General features: G+C 34.6%; 1 protein-coding gene across 1 annotated transcript in view; it reads right to left on the bottom strand.

The window, feature by feature from the left end:
- mmd (disintegrin and metalloproteinase domain-containing protein mind-meld) overlaps positions 1 to 21,023 on the bottom strand; it is a 544,021-nt gene extending 522,998 nt beyond the window's left edge. Inside the window, exon 1 of the mRNA XM_073088069.1 lies at positions 20,964 to 21,023. Coding sequence (XP_072944170.1) covers positions 20,964 to 20,994 — 31 coding nt within the window. The 5' untranslated portion in view covers positions 20,995 to 21,023. The remainder of the gene's footprint in view (positions 1 to 20,963) is intronic.
- Between the last annotated feature and the right edge of the window lie 215 nt (positions 21,024 to 21,238).

The following is a 21,238-nucleotide window of genomic DNA, read 5'->3' on the forward strand; positions in this document are numbered from 1 at the left end:
CTATATCCTTGTGTCTATGACCTTTTGTTTTTTTTGTCGGTAACAATAACTATAAAAAGTTCGACTAGAAAAAATTAAAAGATACCATCTATTATAGCGAGAATCAGCCAGGGATCATGACAAACTAAGAACTCCGGGGGATTTATCCAAGTTGAAATAGAAAAACTTGCGTCATTAGTGCGACCATCCGTTTCTACAACTTGCTCTTCCCACGCCAATGTTTATGTTTATCAGTGAAAGAAAAAATAAGTCTTTATATTATTTTTTATCTGTAAGTACTCCCACAGATATCACGAAGAAGATAGCGCGCGCGGAATTATTTTTGTCCTCTTGGCTTGGGCGTAACTAAATGTATTTAAGAACAATTGAATTACTATTTTTCCCAAGTTCTATTATTTTCATGTTATCAATTTTGTGTCTTCAGCATGAAGTTACGTTAGGTGCCCTAGAAAATTATGGCTTTTCATACGGATTTCCGTACTTTAAATAAAGCATTAAACCGTCAGCCCTAGCTATCAATTAGAATTAGATAACACTCGTTAAACCTTATCGAAAACATTAAAGATCAGCCAGTAAGCAAGTGAGTAAGCCCTAACTGTGAAGAAAGGTCCATGGTCATCACAACACAAGAAGTATTTTTGGTATGACAACCTTAAAAGTCTTCAGAAGAAAGAAGTACATAAAACTTTCGTTATTATTACATGGTTCTACTTTCGAACTCAAAAGTACTGGTACAAAGTACATTTATTTCAAGTGCCTCAGTGGTCACATGCTCTTTTCACATTCACTCGAATATTGCAGGCATCTTAGCGACTCTATTTATTCCTACACATGCCCTAATACTATTTTATTTCTGTTCTCTTTACCGTTGTATTTCTTTTGAATATTTTATATACTCTCTTAGTGCTAGCTTTTACCTGCAAATAACATATGCTCACACGTGCATTATTGGTGTCTTGCATTATTTCGTGCTCCTGTTCAAGTCTTGGTCTTATTCTATAAATTAATATATATGCAGTACGTTGCAGCCCACCTAAAGGTAAGTGGTAAGTGGTAAGTCATCAGTACCCTTACCATGAACTTCAAAACATCCCACAATGTTACGTTACGTTTACTCAATCCATTATTCTGTTCCATTTGCTTCAGTAGACTGAGTAAACGTAACAATAAGTAAGTTCTCATGTCTTTTTGTCTCCCTCACATGTTCCCAAAAAAGAGACAAAACATAAAGCGCCATTTTGTCAATTTAGACATTTAATGTTACGTTACTGACACCATACTTCTGATACAATCAGCTAGGGGCGCTGATTGGAAATTGTATGGGCAAATACGTAAACAAATACCAAAACAGTCATATATGTCAAAACGTAAATACTCATGGTAAGGGTACAGCTCGATATAGAGTTAAAGATCGGTTATATTTGGTACCAGCCACACATGCGCTGCCGCCCCGAAGGAATAGGTTGGAATGCCTCATATAAAATTATATACCTTACCATAACCTCCAAATCCCCAGAACAATGTAACGTTATATACTGCTGTATAAATCAGAAATAGGTTGGAAATATCACTAGAGTACTTTGTAGTAGAAATATGTATAGGGTTTTTTGACCCATTATAAATGTTCAATACAAACTGAAATATTTAAGCCTATAACGTGTATACATATTTTGAATATATTTCTGTAAGATATAACGTTCTTCTAATATTTCTGAAAGATTTACTTTATATATGGGTAAATAAAGTTATTTACCCACCAAAGCGTGTATTGTTACACAAATTCCAAATCGACACATCGTTATTATTTATAAAACGATCTTCAAATATTGTCGATACACTTCGCGTTTGAAAACCTTTCAGTCTTACATTATTGAGTACTCCAGCATGTTCTGTGGCAAGCGAGTTTTATTCGACAGTGTTGCGGGAACTACTGTGTTAGGGATGGCGATCTGAGATCGATTAATCGAAGAATCGAGCTTTTGTAATAAAAATCGATTATTTTAATCGATCTCCAGTCCTGGATCGATTCAGTGAATCGATCTTTCATCCTAAAAAAATAAACTGTATTTTTTCGAAGTTAGTTGAACATTAACAAATGTGTTATAGCATTTTTCAATAGCGTATTTCAGTTTGGTCCTTACGACCCATTTATCGCTAGCTTCGCCCAAATAGATCGAAGATCGGTTTTCTGAGAATCGCCTTTTAGGCCTTTATGTTTTGGGAATCGATTTATCACTCTTCAATTCGAATCGGTTCAGGAATTGATCTTTTTCGGAAAGAATCGCCATCCCTAGACTGTGTTTTATTCAAGGTGACTAGGTGCTGGTCGGAACGTGCTGACACGGTGTAGATCGTAGTCTCTCTTTATTTATTTGACAGAAACAGCGGTGAAAAAGAAGCGGACAGTGTAAAATTTTACAGAAGTAAGTGTATACGATTAATACATGTATTTACACGACAGACATGTTTTTGAGCATATGTATATGTGTAATGTGTATGTCTTATTCTTTGACACGCCTAAACGGGTTTACAGATTTTATCATATGGGATGTCACTGGATTCGTCTAAATTGTGTAAATGACAGACTATATTCTTAACCAGTCGAGTTTAAGAATCTATATATCTAAAATAAATATATGAAAACATAAACTTATTACTAAGTTCTGTAGTGATAGTCTAATGGTTTAAAACTTGGCCTCTGTATCAGGAGATCAGCGAATTGATTGACCTCTGATTTTTAGAAGTTATGTGTGTTAGAAATTAATGATAAAGAATAAAAAGTATTTAAAGAATTTCAAAAATATCTGAAATTTTCCAGTCTGCAGTTGGCCATCGCGATGGACTCTGGCTTAAACCACTCTTAGATTAGAAGACGCCTTCTCTCAGATTGGCGGAGAATGCCTCTCAGTAGGACGTTTGACGATAAAGAGATATGTTATAAAGTACATTAGTGATCTATTTATGTCCAGAGCTACGATATAGCGAGTGTTATCGAGTGTCACGGGCAGGTTGTGTAACGCCACTGGACTTGCGCCAGTCGGGGTTAAAATGTGTCCGCATTTCAAACAAGAATTCCCTTTTTTATAAAATGAAAGAAGCAAACACGCAGTCGGATGATTTGACGTGTTAAATGCCTACCTACTAACTACTTATGTATTAGAAACAAGAGTTCTGCGTAAACACATAGGGAGGACTAGGTAATATTACCTAAAAAAAAGGGAAAACAAATAAACATAATACTTATAAAGTATATAATAAACATAAAGCTTAAAAATAATTAACTGAAAAGTGAAATAGTAATCTAACTCCCACAATTTAGACAAATCTAACGACATCTCATGTATTAAAGTGAAGTGCATAACACTATGTAGGCTGCAGGGCATGCCGAAATCAAGAAATATTTTATTTTGAAGGTCGTAGAACCCTTTGTGGTTCGACACCGGCGGCACCACCGCCATACCGATTTCTACCTAATAACAGCAGTGTTAGGCGCTGCTGTGTTCCGTTTTGAAGGGTGTGGTAAGGAAGACAGACTTTTCCGAGGCGTTCCAGCTTAGTCCTCAGGGGTAGCGGCGCATCTGTGGCCGACCTCAGGTAGGAATATATAATCCTATCTGGGGTTGATTACAGATGTCCATGGGCAGCAGTAGCCACTTACCATCAGGCGGACTGCATGCTCGTCGGCTACTCCTGAATTTAAAAAAAATATATATACGCTCGAAAAACATTGCCCACCGTATTCGGATAAAAATACGAGTACGTTGTCTTTATTTGTTATTCATTATTATTAACTCTATCTTTGTATTTTAAACTGTTTTACATAACCTCCTTTTAACGATTTAGTCTCTTTTCAAAATGAAATATATATCGGTTTAGGTTTATTCACCGTTTGTATACGTATAATACATGTTTAGACAACAAATTTAATTCATTAATAAATTACCACTGTCATCGCACTAATCCTAACAGGAAATTATTAAAACGTTATTACAACTCGACATTGCGGAATCCCGAGCTCGATTACAAATTCCGCCGCATTTTTACTGAGGCTTCAACGTATTTCACGTAAAAGCCTACATCGGGATAAAACTTAATACGAAGGCAATGACTCTCAACTTTACAGCGATACCCACCATCCATTAAAACTTCAGCCCCTCTCGGTGCGCGGTTGCGAGAAAAATGAAGAACAGTGGAACTTGCTAGCTTCGGACTGGATTTTTAGGGTCCCGTATGCAAAGGGCGAAAACGGAATCCTATTACTAAGCCTCCGCGCCCTCTCCGTCTAACGTCTGCCACAGGGCTCTTTATCTTGAACCGTAATAGATACTTATTTTTTTTGCAGGATATGGATAGCCGCTATAGCAACACTTAATAAAAATAACAATGCTTGAAAAACATTTTTATCCACCTAGATAGTTCATTAGATAAGTTATTTCTCGTATCTAATGAACTGTCATAGATGGATAGTTCAAATTTTCACAAAACATTTCTATGGCTGCTATGCCAACACATTCAAAAATTATGAAAATAATGAAAATTTGGCGGTACGGAAACCTCCGTTGGCGAGTTCGACTCGCACTTCGCCAGTTATTTCAACTAGGCCTTACGTGGATTCGCCTATATACAATACATTATGAACTACTTTAGAGACCGCATTATGCTAGGATCCAACTTGTAATTCTAAAATGAAATAAAAGATTTTGAGCTTGCTTCATTTTTAATTGCTATTATGTTTATATTTAGAAATGTAAGTATCAAATGGGCGTGATCTTTGGACTCAACTTTCAAGGGAAAACCAGTAATAGGTTTGTGGTAAATGGTATATTCTCTTAGCAATTTAAAAGCGCATTCCAAAGTTATATAAACTTAGCACACCTTTGAGAATATTGTGAAGAACTCATAATTATTTGCAATGGGTTTTCCTTTCCTTTTATAATGTGCCTATAACTTTTACAAGAATCAAAAACATTACTAAGCCGTGAATTCTATTTTTAAACTCCACAGTAGACATACATTACTCGTATTATATCACTTTGCATATACTTAAAATATTGAATTTAAACATTATACTTCATTTTCATCAAGAACAGTTTAAAAATTTAAAGACGACCTTATATAAATTTCATGAAAAAGGAGACAGTGATTTTCAACTTCATTGAGATATCATCCATTAAAACTTCATCTCTCTGGCCGGGCGGCTGCATGAAAAATGAAGAAGCCATGAAACATGCTAGGTGGCTCCGAGCATTTTTTACTTTTTTCAACCAACCCGGACGTGGATTCACCTGCATATACTCGTATCAAGCTCAGTGTAGGGATTGCGATCTTAGATCGATCTCTTGGGGCAAAAAAATGATCTCCAGTAATTAATCGAATCAGTGAATCGATCTTTCATCCTATAAAATCGAAAGTCCATCTTTCCGAAGTCGGTTGAATGTTTTATAGACATTTTTTGGTGACGCAGACGTATATCCGCTATTTTTGGTCTTTCCTAGCGGAAAAGACCGAAGATCGATTTTTGGAGAATGGATTTATTGCACTTCGATTTAAATCGATCTTTTCCGAAAAGAATCGCCATCCCTAGCTCAGTACCCTGTACTACGTTGATATTCTCACTAAAATGAAGTAGCCGAGCCAAACTTCCCACATTCCCAATTTTTAAACTTGCTCCAACTCGTACCGTATTCCCTAGTTTTCAGGATTGAGTAAACGTTAAAACTACTTCAGTTTAAGTAAATGCAACTCATGATTCCCGTGCTTAATATTTGACGAACTTAAGGTTTCTTAGTTTAAATGTTATTTGATGCAGTATTTATATCATTAATATTCATTCTACTTATATTTTTGTAACAATTATATCTATACACAGAGAACTGATGTACCGTGTCATTATGATTTAAAATTTAAAATATATCGATTTAATTTTTCCTATCCCGACAATAGATGGCGCTGTACACACATCAGTACGACCACCCCTACGTATATATAAGAAGATACAACATATATTATCCACGTTCGTACAAATCATTCATCATACCGTCCACAATGGCCACATGTTCTATCAGTCCGCTGCATGTCCCTAATCCCGGCCATTGTCACGTGATGCGCGGCTTACGGGACATTGTTAGCTGACATTAACTGTCCGAATTCATAAGCATTGTTGTACGCTTGTGTATCGTATAATGTCGTGTGGTACCCTCGAATACCACTACCACCCCTTACTTAGATATCTTAAACTAAATTTATCTTTTGTTATTCGCTTTTATTAAATTGGGCAGCAGAAAATTTTGTGAAAAACATACTGCGATTACTAATCCAAAAACCAATAACTAGTGGATACCTTGCCGATGAATGAATAGATGACGAAAGTGTAATAGTTATTTTTCCCATAATTCTAAATCCCGTCATGTACAAACCAACCTTCAAATTATCAATTGAGACCAACTGCTGTCTGTTAGGTGTGTTTATTCAAATTCGTAGAAAATATTTAATAGGAATACCATAGACGTCTTTATTAGTAGTATATCGATGCATAGATTAGTAAAGATTACTCACTCCTAACAAGAAAATTTAACCGTTTTGACAATTGGAATTGTCACTATCATCTATTTTCGTGTTTAAAAATATTAAAAAATGTAGTTTTTAGATCATTTACGAATGAAACGATATTTCTCCGCACTTTTTCTTCGATTTAGTGTTTTTGCACCACTTAACTGCGCATGTTGGCATTGTTCCGCGTTAATTACACCATGACAGCCATGAAATTGCTGACAGAATTGTCGGCTGTTTAAGCCATTTAATGGCTTCCTTCAATTATAAGGCGGTGAGATATCTATACTTGTCTATGAGGAATACATTGAATAGTATGTACAACCCAAGCTGTATGTAGCATGTAAATCCAAGATAAATTATTTAAAAAACTATTCAGACAGTAACCCTTAGATAAGGAGCACTAGTACTTATTACTAGGACTATTTGCATTAGTATGCACACTTATAAAACAGGACTTAAGTTTTAATATTCTCAAGTTATACGCCGTTTTAACAAAACAAGTTTAAGTACGGAAACTTTACATCCTATAGTTTGTATGCGTTATACTTACGAGCGTCTGCGAATCGTAGTCAACTAATTCTGGCAGGGAACTGATTGTACTCGTAACTTCTCAAAATGCAAGCTAGCTTACGTTACTCGTTTACGTGAAACAGTGCGTTTAACAAGATTGACAAGCACTGCTTAAACTTTAAACATTTATACATTACTTTGTTAGCTCTTAAAAGTACTTCCCTATTTTAATCTTTGTAAAGGTGCAAATATGTTGTATCATTTTTTAGAACGGATTAGACAGAAGATATTAAAAAAACAAAATACCTCGAGAGAACTAGTTTTAATACGGTTGGACAAAAAAACTAAGTACACATACATGTGTGTGATAAGTTTTAAGTGTGGAACAAATGGTATTCTGAGGATATTATTTTAAACCCAACCGTCAAAATAAGTAATAATAAAAACTATTCATAATGTAACCCTTGGATAAGAATTAACTATTTTCATAAGTATGCACACTTATAAAACAGGACTTAAGTTTTAATATTCTGAAGTTGTACGCCGTTTTAACAAAACAAGTTTAAGTACGGAAACTTTACGTTCTACAGTTTGTATGCGTTATACTTACGAGTGTCTGCGAATTGTACTCAACTAATTCTGGCAGGGAACTGATTGTACTCGTAACTTCTCAAAATGCAAGCTAGTTTACGTTACTCGTTTACGTGAAACATCGCTTGTAAGGCAAGATTGACAAGCACTGCTTGAACTTTAAACATTTATACATTACTTTGTTAGCTCTTAAAAGTACTTCCCTATTTTAATCTTTGTAAAGGTGATTTGCACCTTTACAAAGATTAAAATAGGGTCCAAAAGGGGGTGTAAAATCCATTCTAAAAAATGTTGTATCATTTTTTAGAATGGATTAAACAGAAGATATTTAAGACAAAATACCTCGAGAGAACTAGTTTTAATACAGTTTGACAAAAAAAACTAAGTACACATACATGTGTGTGATTAGTTTTAAGTGTGGAATAAATCGTATTCTGAGGATATTATTTTAAACCCAACCGTCAAAATAAGTCATTAAAAAAACTATTCATAATGTAACCGTTGGATAAGAATTTAATATTTGCATAAGTATGCACACTTGCAAAACAGGACTTAAGTTTTAATATTCTGAAGTTGTACGCCGTTTTAACAAAACAAGTTTAAGTACAGAAACTTTACATCCTACAGTTTGTATGCGTTATACTTACGAGCGTCTGCGAATTGTATTCAACTAATTCTGGCAGGGAACTGATTGTACTCGTAACTTCTCAAAATGCAAGCTAGTTTACGTTACTCGTTTACGTGAAAGAGTGCTTGTAAGGCAAGATTGACAAGCACTGCTTAAACTTTAACACATTGACATTTATACATTACTTTGTTTGCTTTTAACAGTACTTATTCACTATTTTAATTTTGTTAAGATGCAAATGTGCTATATCATTTTTAGATTAGACAGAATTATTAATTTTAGAATTATATTTATCGGATCAGACAGAAAATGTTTAAGACAAAATAACTTGATAGAACTTTTCAGTGGAGGTTTCAGTGGGGTTAGAGAAAAAAAACCTAAATAAATGATTTAGATTATTTTCTACAATCATGGCTTCACATTAAGATGTTCTCTATGTCGTGGACGCCATGAATATATGGAGCCAGAAGTGAATTATTAATCATTTGAATCCGGCCAGGGATAGAATCCGGAACACACGGTGACTGCTCCGCCATGCCAATTGTTTATAAATATTTGTAATCTTAATCGAAATGGAACTAAAAATTATTAAAACTTTTATAAAAGATCTGTTTGACTGATGTGATACCAGAAACTTAGGTAACTATTTACTTACTTTACCTGTACATTAGTGAGCAGCGTAATATAATCCGGAATAAAATGAACGTGAACTTTTTATTTCCGCACCAGAACTCCTTGCCTGCATATTAAATTTAAAACTTGTAAAAATATTCGAGTAACATGAGTACCGGGATTCCGTAGCACTTGAATGTCGGAATACTGAAATATTTTCTGAATTCAATATTCATACAAAGGTACAAGTATATGCATAATATTTTGCCTGGAATTCCCTAAGGGATAGGTAGTGGATGTTCCAACGGAACTTCGTCTTGGAATGTATCTATAGTTATATTCATTAAACACCTTTTCATTTTCTATACCATAGATATCAAGTATTTCAACGGAAGAGGTACCAACGCAATTCTTGAATTTAGGTGGAAAGGTGTAAATACCGGCTCACATACATGTATGGAGACCATCATATGCGTTGCAACTCCTGAGGACCATCTCAGGTAAGCACATTGCTACTTTAATATTATAAAACAAAAAAAAAAGCTTTTCCAATTTGAGGTAACGCCTCCTAAAAAGACTAAAAATACAGTATGAGAGAACAGAAATTGAGAATGCTAAAAATAGTAAAAAACTTTGGGAAGTTATAAAGAACATCGGACATCTGCAACCAAAGAAGTCTATAAGTCAAGAACTATTAAAACTATCTGATACTCCCCAAGAATCGGTGAATATAATCAATAGGTATTTTGCTAACGTCGGCAAAAATATAGTTCATAAGATCCTGTCTCTCAATTACTCACAATCACAACATCAACAACCTATTACTAATTTTAATTTACGTTCTTTTGGCCTCAGTGGACCCGACATTAATGAGATAATTTCCATAGTAAACTCTTTAAAAACTAGCACTACATCAGGAATAGATAACATAGCATCGAAACTTGTCAAAGAAAATATCGTATCTCTTGCTGGTCCACTAAATCATATTTGTACCCTATCTATTAATACAGGACGATTTCCTTTAGCTTTTAAAAAATCTATTATATTGCCAATTCATAAATCGGGTCCTCAAAACATTATAAGCAATTTTAGACCCATATCAATACTGCCTACATTCTCTAAAATTCTCGAACGTATACTTAATACAAGACTTATGAATTACCTAGAAAATGCTAAACTTATTTCTGACAACCAATTCGGGTTTAGAAAAAACAAATCCACTTCGGATGCAGTAAGAGAATTGACAGATTACATTGCTAAGGGTTTGGATTCTGGCAAGAAATGTATAGCAATACTGTTAGATCTTGAAAAAGCATTTGATACAATTTCAAACTCACTGCTTTTCATTAAGTTAGAGGCGCTAGGTATTCGTGATCAACAATTAGATCTTTTCAAGGACTATCTAAAAAATCGCACTCAATGTGTTAGAGTGGGTAGTGTGATGAGTGATCCAGAAACAGTTACATATGGAATTCCCCAGGGAAGTATTCTGGGACCTACTCTCTTTCTGGTATACATTAATGAGCTGTGTAATTTAAAATTTGTAAATGGCAAAATTCTTACGTATGCCGACGATACGGCGCTCGTATTTCAGGGGGACGACTGGGAACAAGTTTACTCTTGTGCTCAAAAAGGTTTTAATGTAGTAACAAATTGGTTAAAAAATAATCTACTTAGTCTTAACGCAACCAAAACTAAAGTTCTAACCTTCTCGATATTACCAAATCAGCAACCAACCCTACCCCAATGCACCATAAAAGCACACGGTAGTAATAACAATTTATTATGTTCAAGTAACAACTGTGAATGTTACACATTAGAAAGAGTTGAAACGGTTAGATACCTAGGAGTTATATTGGATTCGTCATTAAACTTTAAAGAACATATTAAAGCAGTAACAAGCAGATGTCGTAAACTTACTGCTTTATTTAGAATTATTAGACATGTAATTGATAAACAGACCTTTAGGACAATATATTTTGCACTATGTCAATCTATAATCACTTACTGTATCGATACTTGGGGTGGAGCTGCAAAAACGAATTTATTGCCACTAGAACGAGCGCAACGTACTATACTTAAAGTAAGCAACTTCTTACCATTCAGGTATCCTACAACATCATTATACGAAGAATGCGGCGTACTATCTGTAAGAAAACTTTTTATACTTAAATTAATTCTAAATGAGCATAAGTTCGTTCCTATTAATTCTCTTGACGTGCCTAAGCTAACTAAGCGGAGGGAAGACAGAGTATTCGAAATTAATAAAGTCAAAACAACATTTGCTAAGAGGTTTCCTCATTTTCTAGGTAGTCTTATATATAACAAACTTTCCAAAATCAGTAAAATCAATAACTTAAATCTATTTGGCCTTAAGAAAGAAATCACCAAAATTCTTTATAACTTTACTTATGATGACACAGAAAATCTTCTCTCAGTTTTAAAATGACACGTATAATTTGTTTACTTACCTTACATCCTTACTTCATCACACTGCGTAAGCACATCTCACACACAATAAACACACAAACGCACGCACACACACACACGCGCGCGCGCGCGCAGACACACACACACACACACACGTCACGCGCGCACACACACACACACACACACACACACGCACGCACGCACACACACACACACGCACACACACGCACACACACGCACACACACAGGTAAGCACACATACATTCACACATAAAAATACTAATTCACTAATATTATACAACAAAAGAACCTTACACTATATATTGCCATTATGTTTAAGATTACTTGCACTGTTTCTGTAACTTTGTACATAGAGTTCCTTAGTCTATTATAGTATCCTAAACTCACACCGGGAGAGATCGGTTGCCTATATTACAGGTTTACGCCCAGTTTAGGCAACTGAAGATAAATGTTATGTCCAATCTTACTATAATGTTACCCTGCACCTAATAACATTGTGTACTAAATTGTGTTATTTTTATGAAATAAAGATTTTATTATTATTATTATTATTATTAAGAAAACGTCTTGGAGTGTTCATGACACGCACCTCATGGGATAATCATATAATAGAGTTATAGAGTATCTTTAAAAACTTTCTGTATATTCTGATTAAATCAATAACAACAAATTTTACAATTTACTATTGAACTACTCCACTATAGTACTGCTAATACAACTAGCGACATCTACATCCGTTATACACAAAAATATCAAAACCATTGATATAATAACTATATATTAATGATCAAAACCATAACGACGATACCAGCAAAATTAAATTTAAACCAACGTAGCGCCTACGTTAAAACTATATAATGAACCAGCAACATAAAGACAATATCGTTTTAAACTTTTAACAGCTGTTGCCAAACTCGCAACACGTTTAACGACGTTGCATTCACATATTCACGTCACCACGTCGAAAGGCGACTACGTGCAGTAATTTGAAGTTTGGACGAGTTTCGACGAGTTACGACGAGTTGCGACGGGTCCCGACGAGTTTTGGAGTCAGTTAAACGCGTCCGCACGAAACATCCCGATGCAGGTCGAGATTCGAGAACATGTTTTTGCAAACATCTAATAATGTAAATATTACAAAACAATCTTCTTTTTAAATTGATTAAGTACAAATTTTAGTATAGAATTGATCAAAAATACCACATTTTAAAGCTCAGATCTTCAAGCAAAAGTAGAGAAATCGATATTTCAGAGTTGTTTGATTACTCCAGATTACTCGTCTTTTTTATACTAATTTTGAAGGTGGTAGAACCCTTTGTGGTTCGACTCCGGCGGCACCACCGCCACACCTAGTTCTACCTAATAACTGCAGTGTTAGGTGCTGCTGTGTTCCGGTTTGAAGGGTGTGGTAAGGGAGAAAGACTTTTCCGAGGCATTCCAGCTTAGTCCTCAGGGGTAGCGGCGCATCTGTGGACGACCTCAGGTAGGAATATCTAATCCTATCTGGGGTTTATTACAGATGTCCATGGGCGGCAGTAGCCACTTACCATCAGGTGGACTGCATGCTCGTCTGCTACTCTTATATTATAAAAAAAAAAAAAATATGACGTGATTTTTTTTGTTTTGTTTATTAAATTCAGTCTTACATGTTCTTTTAGCTAAAATGATTTCATTTATGTGTGCACTTAAGAAGAAGAATAATAAGAATACGGTCAAGATCTTTGTTACGCTGCCAGGTTTGATACTTATACTTTTCTTAAGTTTATTAATCTCCAACCTTCTGACTCTTGAGGATAAATAATAACGATCCTTAGACAGAGATTGAGAACCACTGATCCACTTATAACGATAATGACAACACACGCCCTGCATCGTTACGTCATTACCTCACTGTTCAAGAAAGCATGACAAATTTGTTTACTACGATGGGATCCGTACAGATCCGTGAAGGCGTGTCCTCGTGGTACATTAATCACTCGTACAGCGAGACAAAGGTTCGAGTCTATATTGTTAGGAGCGTAGAACACGTGACGAATAGAAATGGCTTCCGGGTTTCTGAGAATGTTTTGGTTATATTCGTACACGGAGAAAATACAGATAGGTGGATAAAGGAGAGGTAGGAGCAGCGAATAAGGTCCCTGTAGTTCCGGGACCAGAATAGGGCTACGGTATCTCCTGCCTGTCGTAAGAGGCGACTAAAAGGGGCTACCGGGGTTGCGGGTCGTAACAGTGGGAGCTCGAGTGGATCCCGGAGTCCTCTACGCAGCGCAGAGGACGGCCACCGAGGGGGTTTTAGTGCGGTAAGAATCACGGCACATGGTACCTTTTGAAGGTTTCCCCCTCGTAACCAAAAAAAAAAAAAAAAAGGAGCAGCGAATAACAGAATGATAAACGAAGTGGTATATTTTTCTATGTTTCGAGTATAGTGAAGCATTCATAGAAATTGATTGCATATGTGTAAGTACTATTGTTAAGACAAGCGTTTGCGTAAAAGAAGCGAACTGTATTCCAGAAAGGATCCGTAGCCGCAATGATATAATTATTCCGTAAAAAACTACAGTTATGTCTGAGGTCATCAATGGGATAATACAAATAGATATTTGTAATATATTACCACTTCTATTTTTTATCTAGTCTGTGATGACAACAAGGATCTTGGAAGATAGCGACATAGTATAAGTAATGAAGCAGTATGTAGTTGCAGTGCTGCCTATCATCGACGATTTTAGTTCGCAGTGAAATTTAACTGTGTCACTGCCTTTCAATAGATTGTGCCTTATAGAGCGCGTATTTGTCAATAGAAATGGATTGCTTTAGTTATATCTTGAAGTAGTAAACGAGCATGAAGTCTTTTTTTACTGATTAACCTAACGATTAAACAAACATGCTACCTGATGGAAAGTAGTCAACGCCGCCTATGGACATTTGTAACACCACAGGAGACGCCAATGCATCGCCAGCTTTGAAGGAGAGCTCTTTTTGCACCTTTTTTGAAGATCCCCACGTCATAGCGCTCCGGGTATACCTCAGGAGGAAGCTCGTTCCACATCTTACACGTTCGTGGCAAGAACGACCGTGAATGGTGACGGAATGGTGGCGTAGGCACCAGGTCAAACAGTTCCTCCGCAAACTCAAAGGTTCTAACCGATCGGAGATCATCGGGTTGTTGACGATTCGGACCGCGCGTTTTTTGCACGGAGTCAAGTGGGTTAAGTCTTAATGGCAAGCAGCCACTGAAGCCCATACACATCTGTAATAAACCCCACCTCGACTTATCCTACTTGAAGACGGTACGTGTCTCAATATTACCACACACTTCAAACTAGACCGCAGTAGCGGTTAACACTACATTTATTAAACTGAAATAGGGGTGATGGTGGCTGGAATCAAGTCGCAAAGGACTCTACCATCCACCAAGATTATTTCATATAAAAAAATATTTCCAAAATGGTTAACAGGATACTTTACTTAAAAGCTCAAAGGCTAGTTACTATTACTTTTACAGGGTATGCCTTGAAGTACTATATAAAGGAATAGTTCTGCTTCAAAAGCTGTGCATTACACGGCTCATGCGAAAATTGGTGATAATATCGAAATGACATTTAAACTGAAAATCTGAACATTTCAGATTTAATCACGATTTCCATGAATAATGCCATTATATTTGTTATTTGATTCAATTGACCTATAAATATTTATTATCCGCTGGCTGGCTGTCAAGCCGCAGAAATCTTTATTCCAATTAGTAGCATAAAATTCCAAAAACAATTCAATTGACACGTTTTATTTGGGTCGTCTTATAGACTATTGTGCAACGGTTTAAATATCAGCATTGTTTAACAAAAAACTGCAGTTTTGTGTTTTGTTGTGGAGAGACGATTTCCAGGTCTATTTGTGCCCTATAGCAGCAATGCAGTGTTAGGTGCAATGAAAAATGTTACAGTACCCTAATAATAGCTCGACCATTATCATATTCCATAATATCCTTTGCAATTATGTATCTTTTAACCACTTCTGAAAAGGCAAGTTATTTATGAAGTAACGATATAAAATACCTACAAACATTCACAACCGGGCACGAACACGTCCCCACATCGGTCTAACTTTAGGAAGTTTCCAGGAACGTGGCGCAACGGAATCACAGTGGTCATACGTAACGAGCGGGCGTGGCGACTTGTTCACCGGAATGAGGTGCTAAACACCGCCCCGGGCCGGTTTGCACCGGATAAAACCGGATAACATTTGAAATGGGACGTAAACTGTCTCGTTAGCGCTCCGAGTTGCTAATGCAGGTGTGTCCCGGCTGAAATATTTGGAAGTTAATAAAATTTTAAGCTGTCTTCTTTAAATTTTAGTTATATTATGTTTTTATTGCGTACACAGTTTTATATTATCATCTCTTAGCTCTGCGTATTGTTAATATGTAGCTTACCTGGTGTTTTCTAAGTAAACCATTTCATTATTTGAAAAAGTATATATTTATTTATGCTGCCCTTACCAAACTCTTCAGATCAGATACGATCGAACTATAAATACTTATGTTAATAAATTTTTAGCTCCCTCCCCCTCTAGGAATAATCCGCATAAAAAAATGGTATAAAAAGTCATCCAAGATAAATTTGGCGCATTTAAAATCTGCCACTCTTTGCTCCTACTGGTAAATCTAAATACGGTTCACGATATTTTAATATTATAATTCCACATTTTATAAAAGGCAAAGATAAGAACAAAACGTGCAATGTATACTAACCATTACCTAATACTTGTTCGAGAAAACTTGAAAACGAGTATAAGGTACCAAAAACATTTATCTATCTTATTACAGAGATTCAAAAATTTTAGATATCTCATCCATTACTCCAAGTAATGCTTTATCTCATCCTATATTAAGAATAACACTAAAACACTAGGCGAAGTTAGATCACAAATATCTTGTGAACTAGTTAGTATGATCAATCGGGTGGCTGGCGTGAGGAGTGGGGGGCAAGGGAAAGGGCTGTGCCAAAATATTAAATAATATATTTCATAATTATTATATTTGTTATTTTACTTATACAGTACTTGCGAACACGGAACTTTCGATTCACAAGTAAATCTAATCTATTCTAAAATGTTAGGTAAAACGTAGTCGTAAGTAATATTTTAGTTATTTTTCTGAGTTTTCATTCACACTAAAGCGGCTACATTAAAAATGAAAAGCCATGAGTAAAATGTTTTGCTCATGAGTAAAAGCTTTTATATAAACATGCATACACATGCATGTAACACATGTTATTAAAGTACGCAATATATTTTGGGACAATTTTCAAAATTACCATACTTCAATAAAATCAAAATCTCCGTAAAGAGAAGCAATAATTAACCTTACAGCATAGTACCATAAAATGTAAGTGCAGAAAAACGTAAGAAATCTTAACTCAATTATGTACTCATACTAGGCTGAAATACAAAAGAAGAAGACTGAGTGCTCCTGAATCATGAATGGAATAGAATAATTAATCCCCAACACTTAGTTTTAAATATAGGATGCTTTAATTCTCAACTCTTAAGATTTTTGCCTAAATACCAAGTTTCAGAAGTGATTATTTTTTCATTTTTTGAAGTTTACTTACTCTATTTCAAATGAATCCTGTGTAATACGTGTATTACGAAAGTTGAATAGAAATAACGCATAGGGTTACTTTTTCAAGACTAACGAAACATTATTTTTCCTCCTATTACGTTTTAAATCAATATTATAATACTTATTTTAAAACTGTGACTTCAAGCGACTAAGGTAAAGTCACCTAATGCCGAGGGGTTCTGAAATTGGCACCATATTCCGTGGTATTTACAAAAACGGCTTTTATAAACTATTTACCAACTCATTTTTAATAAAAGGTATGTTATTCAATAGATAATTTATCACTCTATTGTCATATGGCTATCGTAATAGTATTATGTGTATGTTTTTTTAAATAATCGCATAGTTTTGCATTTAAGCCTCCATCAAACGTGTGCTTCATACATTTTGGGCCTTTTGCACGTGAATGTCACGATTTCTCAAATAGTGATTTTTTCAATAAATTTGCATGTGTGTGATAGTGTTTCGATGAAAACATTATATTGATTATATATAGAATCGATAACATTTAAATATTGTGCTTATTTCTTAACAGATAAGAGTAAAAATAAGTTTAAAAATACAGCGGCATTAGGTGCCAAATATTTCGGGCTGTCCCTTAAACCGAGGTATACCACGGAATAGCAATTTCATAGACTTGTTTTTAATTTCAATTTTTGTAGTTGTTTTTATGAATAAGCACGTCTTGCTTCGAATTTGACAAATTTAATACTCAATTAATATCAAAATCATTTTCCGTGGTACTGCATTATACTGCATTACCTAATTATATAATGTCAAAGATGACCTATCTATGTACTTTCCTAATTTCTTCTATGGGACAACTAAGGAGAGAAAATGAAGTTCATCCAGATATGAATGTAATATTGAACAAGTATTGTATATTATTATGTACATATTTTAATAAAGCATCTTTCTGCCTATAAATTGTGTAAAAGTCTGTTATTATTTAATAATCGGAATTTGGAAACGTGATTTTTAGTTATGAAACGCTATTCCGATGTATATAAGTCGGAATAAGGTTATATGGGCACATTAATCCGCGGCATAACCATAAAATACTATACAGGGTGTTTAAAGTTTTCATCGGTTTTTAAGAAAATTTCTATTGTTTGTATCAGTAATTCATTTAATCGTAATTAATGAAGAATTAAGATTGTTATACGATTTTAATGGATATTTAAATAAGAACTAAAACATTTTACGACGTTTTCATTTGATTAAATTATTCAAAATGAAATAATTCTATAAACCTCAGGACGGTATTCCATCCAATTATTATTATTTATGATGTACGATAATAAACCTTAGTCAAGTACACAAAGAAGAATGTCCAAAATTGTATTGCAGATACACGAACTGACTGCAGTTTAAAAAAAAATACATGATATACATTAGTAAAATTAACCAATTAAGGAAAGATACTATAAAAAAGTTTTATTTCGGCAGCTTCCCTTTAATCATAGCTAAGAACACTTTTGATAAAGCTACTCTTTAACTAATAAAAAAAAATTCAATCGAAATTGAAACTAAATTCAATAAATAACATTTATTTTTATACACCATGTAGCAGTCGTTCTATCTCTTTCACTCCCTTATTTTGTATACTCGGAATTAGGAACCAAATACATCGGAATAAGGATTTTTACATCGGAATTAGGGTTTTCTGACTTGGTTAATATTTATTTTAAATACACATTTAAATCAATATTTAATCGTAAAATGTCGAGTCTATTTCAAGAGTACAGATACTAAAGCTTCTGATAAAATTATCTAATTCATTATTAAGCCGTAGCAAATGCTTAATATCTGACGCTCTTTCTAGTTTTGGTGAAAATACCGCGGAAATAGGTGACTTTACCTTACTTAACCTTACTTATTTTGAAACTATGAGCATTGCCTTCTTAACTTAATTTTACTTGTGTCACTATATTAGGATTTTTTGTTAATTTTTAACAATTTTAAACCACGTATAAAATCACATAACATGAACCAAAACAAAAAAATACAAAAATATTTTCGTTTCAGTGGCAACCCTACGAACAAGGCATAAAACTTGGAAAATCGCCGGCATCCCATCCCTGTACTGTCAATAATTGATAATGGATGACGTCATTATGTCAGGCGTGATTGATTGGCTGCTCCTCCGCCCAGCCTGAATTAAAAAAACCCCGAGGTATCCGATTAGACGTTTAATGGAATGCGTCGAAATGATTACTACACCGGTTGATAAGGACTGCTTGATGATTGAAGAATCCCTTAAAGATATTAAAAAATCGGTGAAATGAAGTGCTATAAAGCGTAGGGTGGCATCACTTTCTCTTTCCGATGGATATTGTAGAACAAACCATTGGATGGAAATAAAAGTATGTGGTAAGGCAGGCACAAATTCTTCAAAAGGTCTCCGTATACAGCAGATAGTACTCATCATCCGTGAAATTCTTACTCGTTTAATTTTTAATTACGTTAATTTAACAAGTGTCTTTATTTATGTGTACAGCTAAATTCCCCCGTTTAGACAAACGAAACGAACTACGGCCTAAAAGAAGCATTAGAACTGATAGATGAAATATAACTAAATATACTTCAATATTCCTACGAAAATAAAAATAATAATGCTTCTAAAAGTATAAGACTGAAAGCTGAAAAATTACTGTTCAAAATACAATATTAAAACCACGCATCCTTGCCTCTAGCTTCTAAGACAAGAATAAAATCTTGAACTACATTTTAACGCGGACACAATGGGATTTAATTTTTTTCATTCTTTCTTTCATTCATTTTATTACAAACGCGGCTCAGTGTCCCGAGTCTAATCAATCAAGCTGACGGTGGCTTTTAAAAACGTCTTCTAGAGGGAAATCAAACTTCGCGTACAATTTTACATTGAATTATTTAAGGATGGATCTCTTCAAGGACCTTTCCTGACACCATTACTGCCTCTAATCCTAATCATATTTTTTTAAGTTAGCAAGTTCATTACTTAGTCACGTCAAAGGAAAAGAAAAAAGGATTTATCTCGGAAAACGACTCTAACGTTTCACATTATATTTTGCATTTAAATAATTACTTTTTATAATTTTACTTTTTCAGGCAAATACACTCTTGTACTTCTATAGCACATTTTTGGACTGTAAAGTAACGAAATACCACTTAGAAGCAGAATTAATTATACCAATTTAGACTTCAGGGACAACAAATTTTTAACGTTGTTTTTTATATCCCATACCACATGGTTAGAACATAAGTAATTCTTAAATATTTATGTAAACTTGTAAATATTTTATTGAAATTCGCTCGACTACTTTCAGTTTTCAGTAAACTTGAATTTTAAATCGCTTCATATTGCAGAAACGGTAATTATTACCTTGTTTCTTTTAAACCACAATTTTAGAACTTAAACTTTATAACATTCAATTTGTTCTCCTATGTTCAACTAGCGCATCAATAAAATCCCTAAATATTTGCGTACGGAACTTCCGTCCGGCTCCGATGTCGGGCATTAGAGAATAACGGGCCCTACACACGCAGCGAGCACCAAGTAGCCGATCTATCAACGTCGGGCTTTGTATCGGCTCTATTTACTGTGAATTTGAAAACGCAACAGTAAAACATTGAAAGTCAATTATTTCTCTTAGAAAATAAAAGAACAGATTCACTCGGTTCAAAATGTATTACTCGTAAGTATGATACAATAAAACTATTCTAAAGTGACAAACCTTGATACCTTGTTGGGTAGAATTATTAAATACCTTATTGAGTTTTCAAAATAAGTTAAGCTAACAATAATAAGTCATAGTTAATAAACCTAACTCAATATTGTAGGAAATTTTGGAAAATAGTCGATACAAATGTAGGGCATAATTTTAGAACTTTACATTTTCATTCTATGCCTTCTTGCCTAAAAGTGGCTAGCACAAGATGTCCCCATATATTTAGAGCTAAATCAGCCTTATATTAAGAATTTGTTTATTTCTGTAAATTGTAGCTACTTACCGGCTTTCTTCCCGCGCAAGCTAGACTCCATCAGACAGCTGCATTATTGAAAACTAAATCTGAAACAAAACAATACAATCGTTACCTTTTGATCTCGGGATCTATTCCTATTAAAACAAAATATATCAGAATACATTTTGTAAGCATGTTTCAATACTTTGTGTAATTATGATAAATTATATATAAAGAACGTAATAAAAGTTTACATATTTTATTGTTTACGGGCTTTGTAAGGTTTACAAACGTTTCCCAATAATCAATGTAAAAGCCAAAAA

The sequence above is a fragment of the Epargyreus clarus genome, unplaced genomic scaffold (genome assembly GCF_041222505.1).
Source record: "Epargyreus clarus isolate Ecla_fem2 unplaced genomic scaffold, WU_Ecla_fem_2.2 ptg000026l, whole genome shotgun sequence".
NCBI classification, from domain to species: domain Eukaryota; kingdom Metazoa; phylum Arthropoda; class Insecta; order Lepidoptera; family Hesperiidae; genus Epargyreus; species Epargyreus clarus.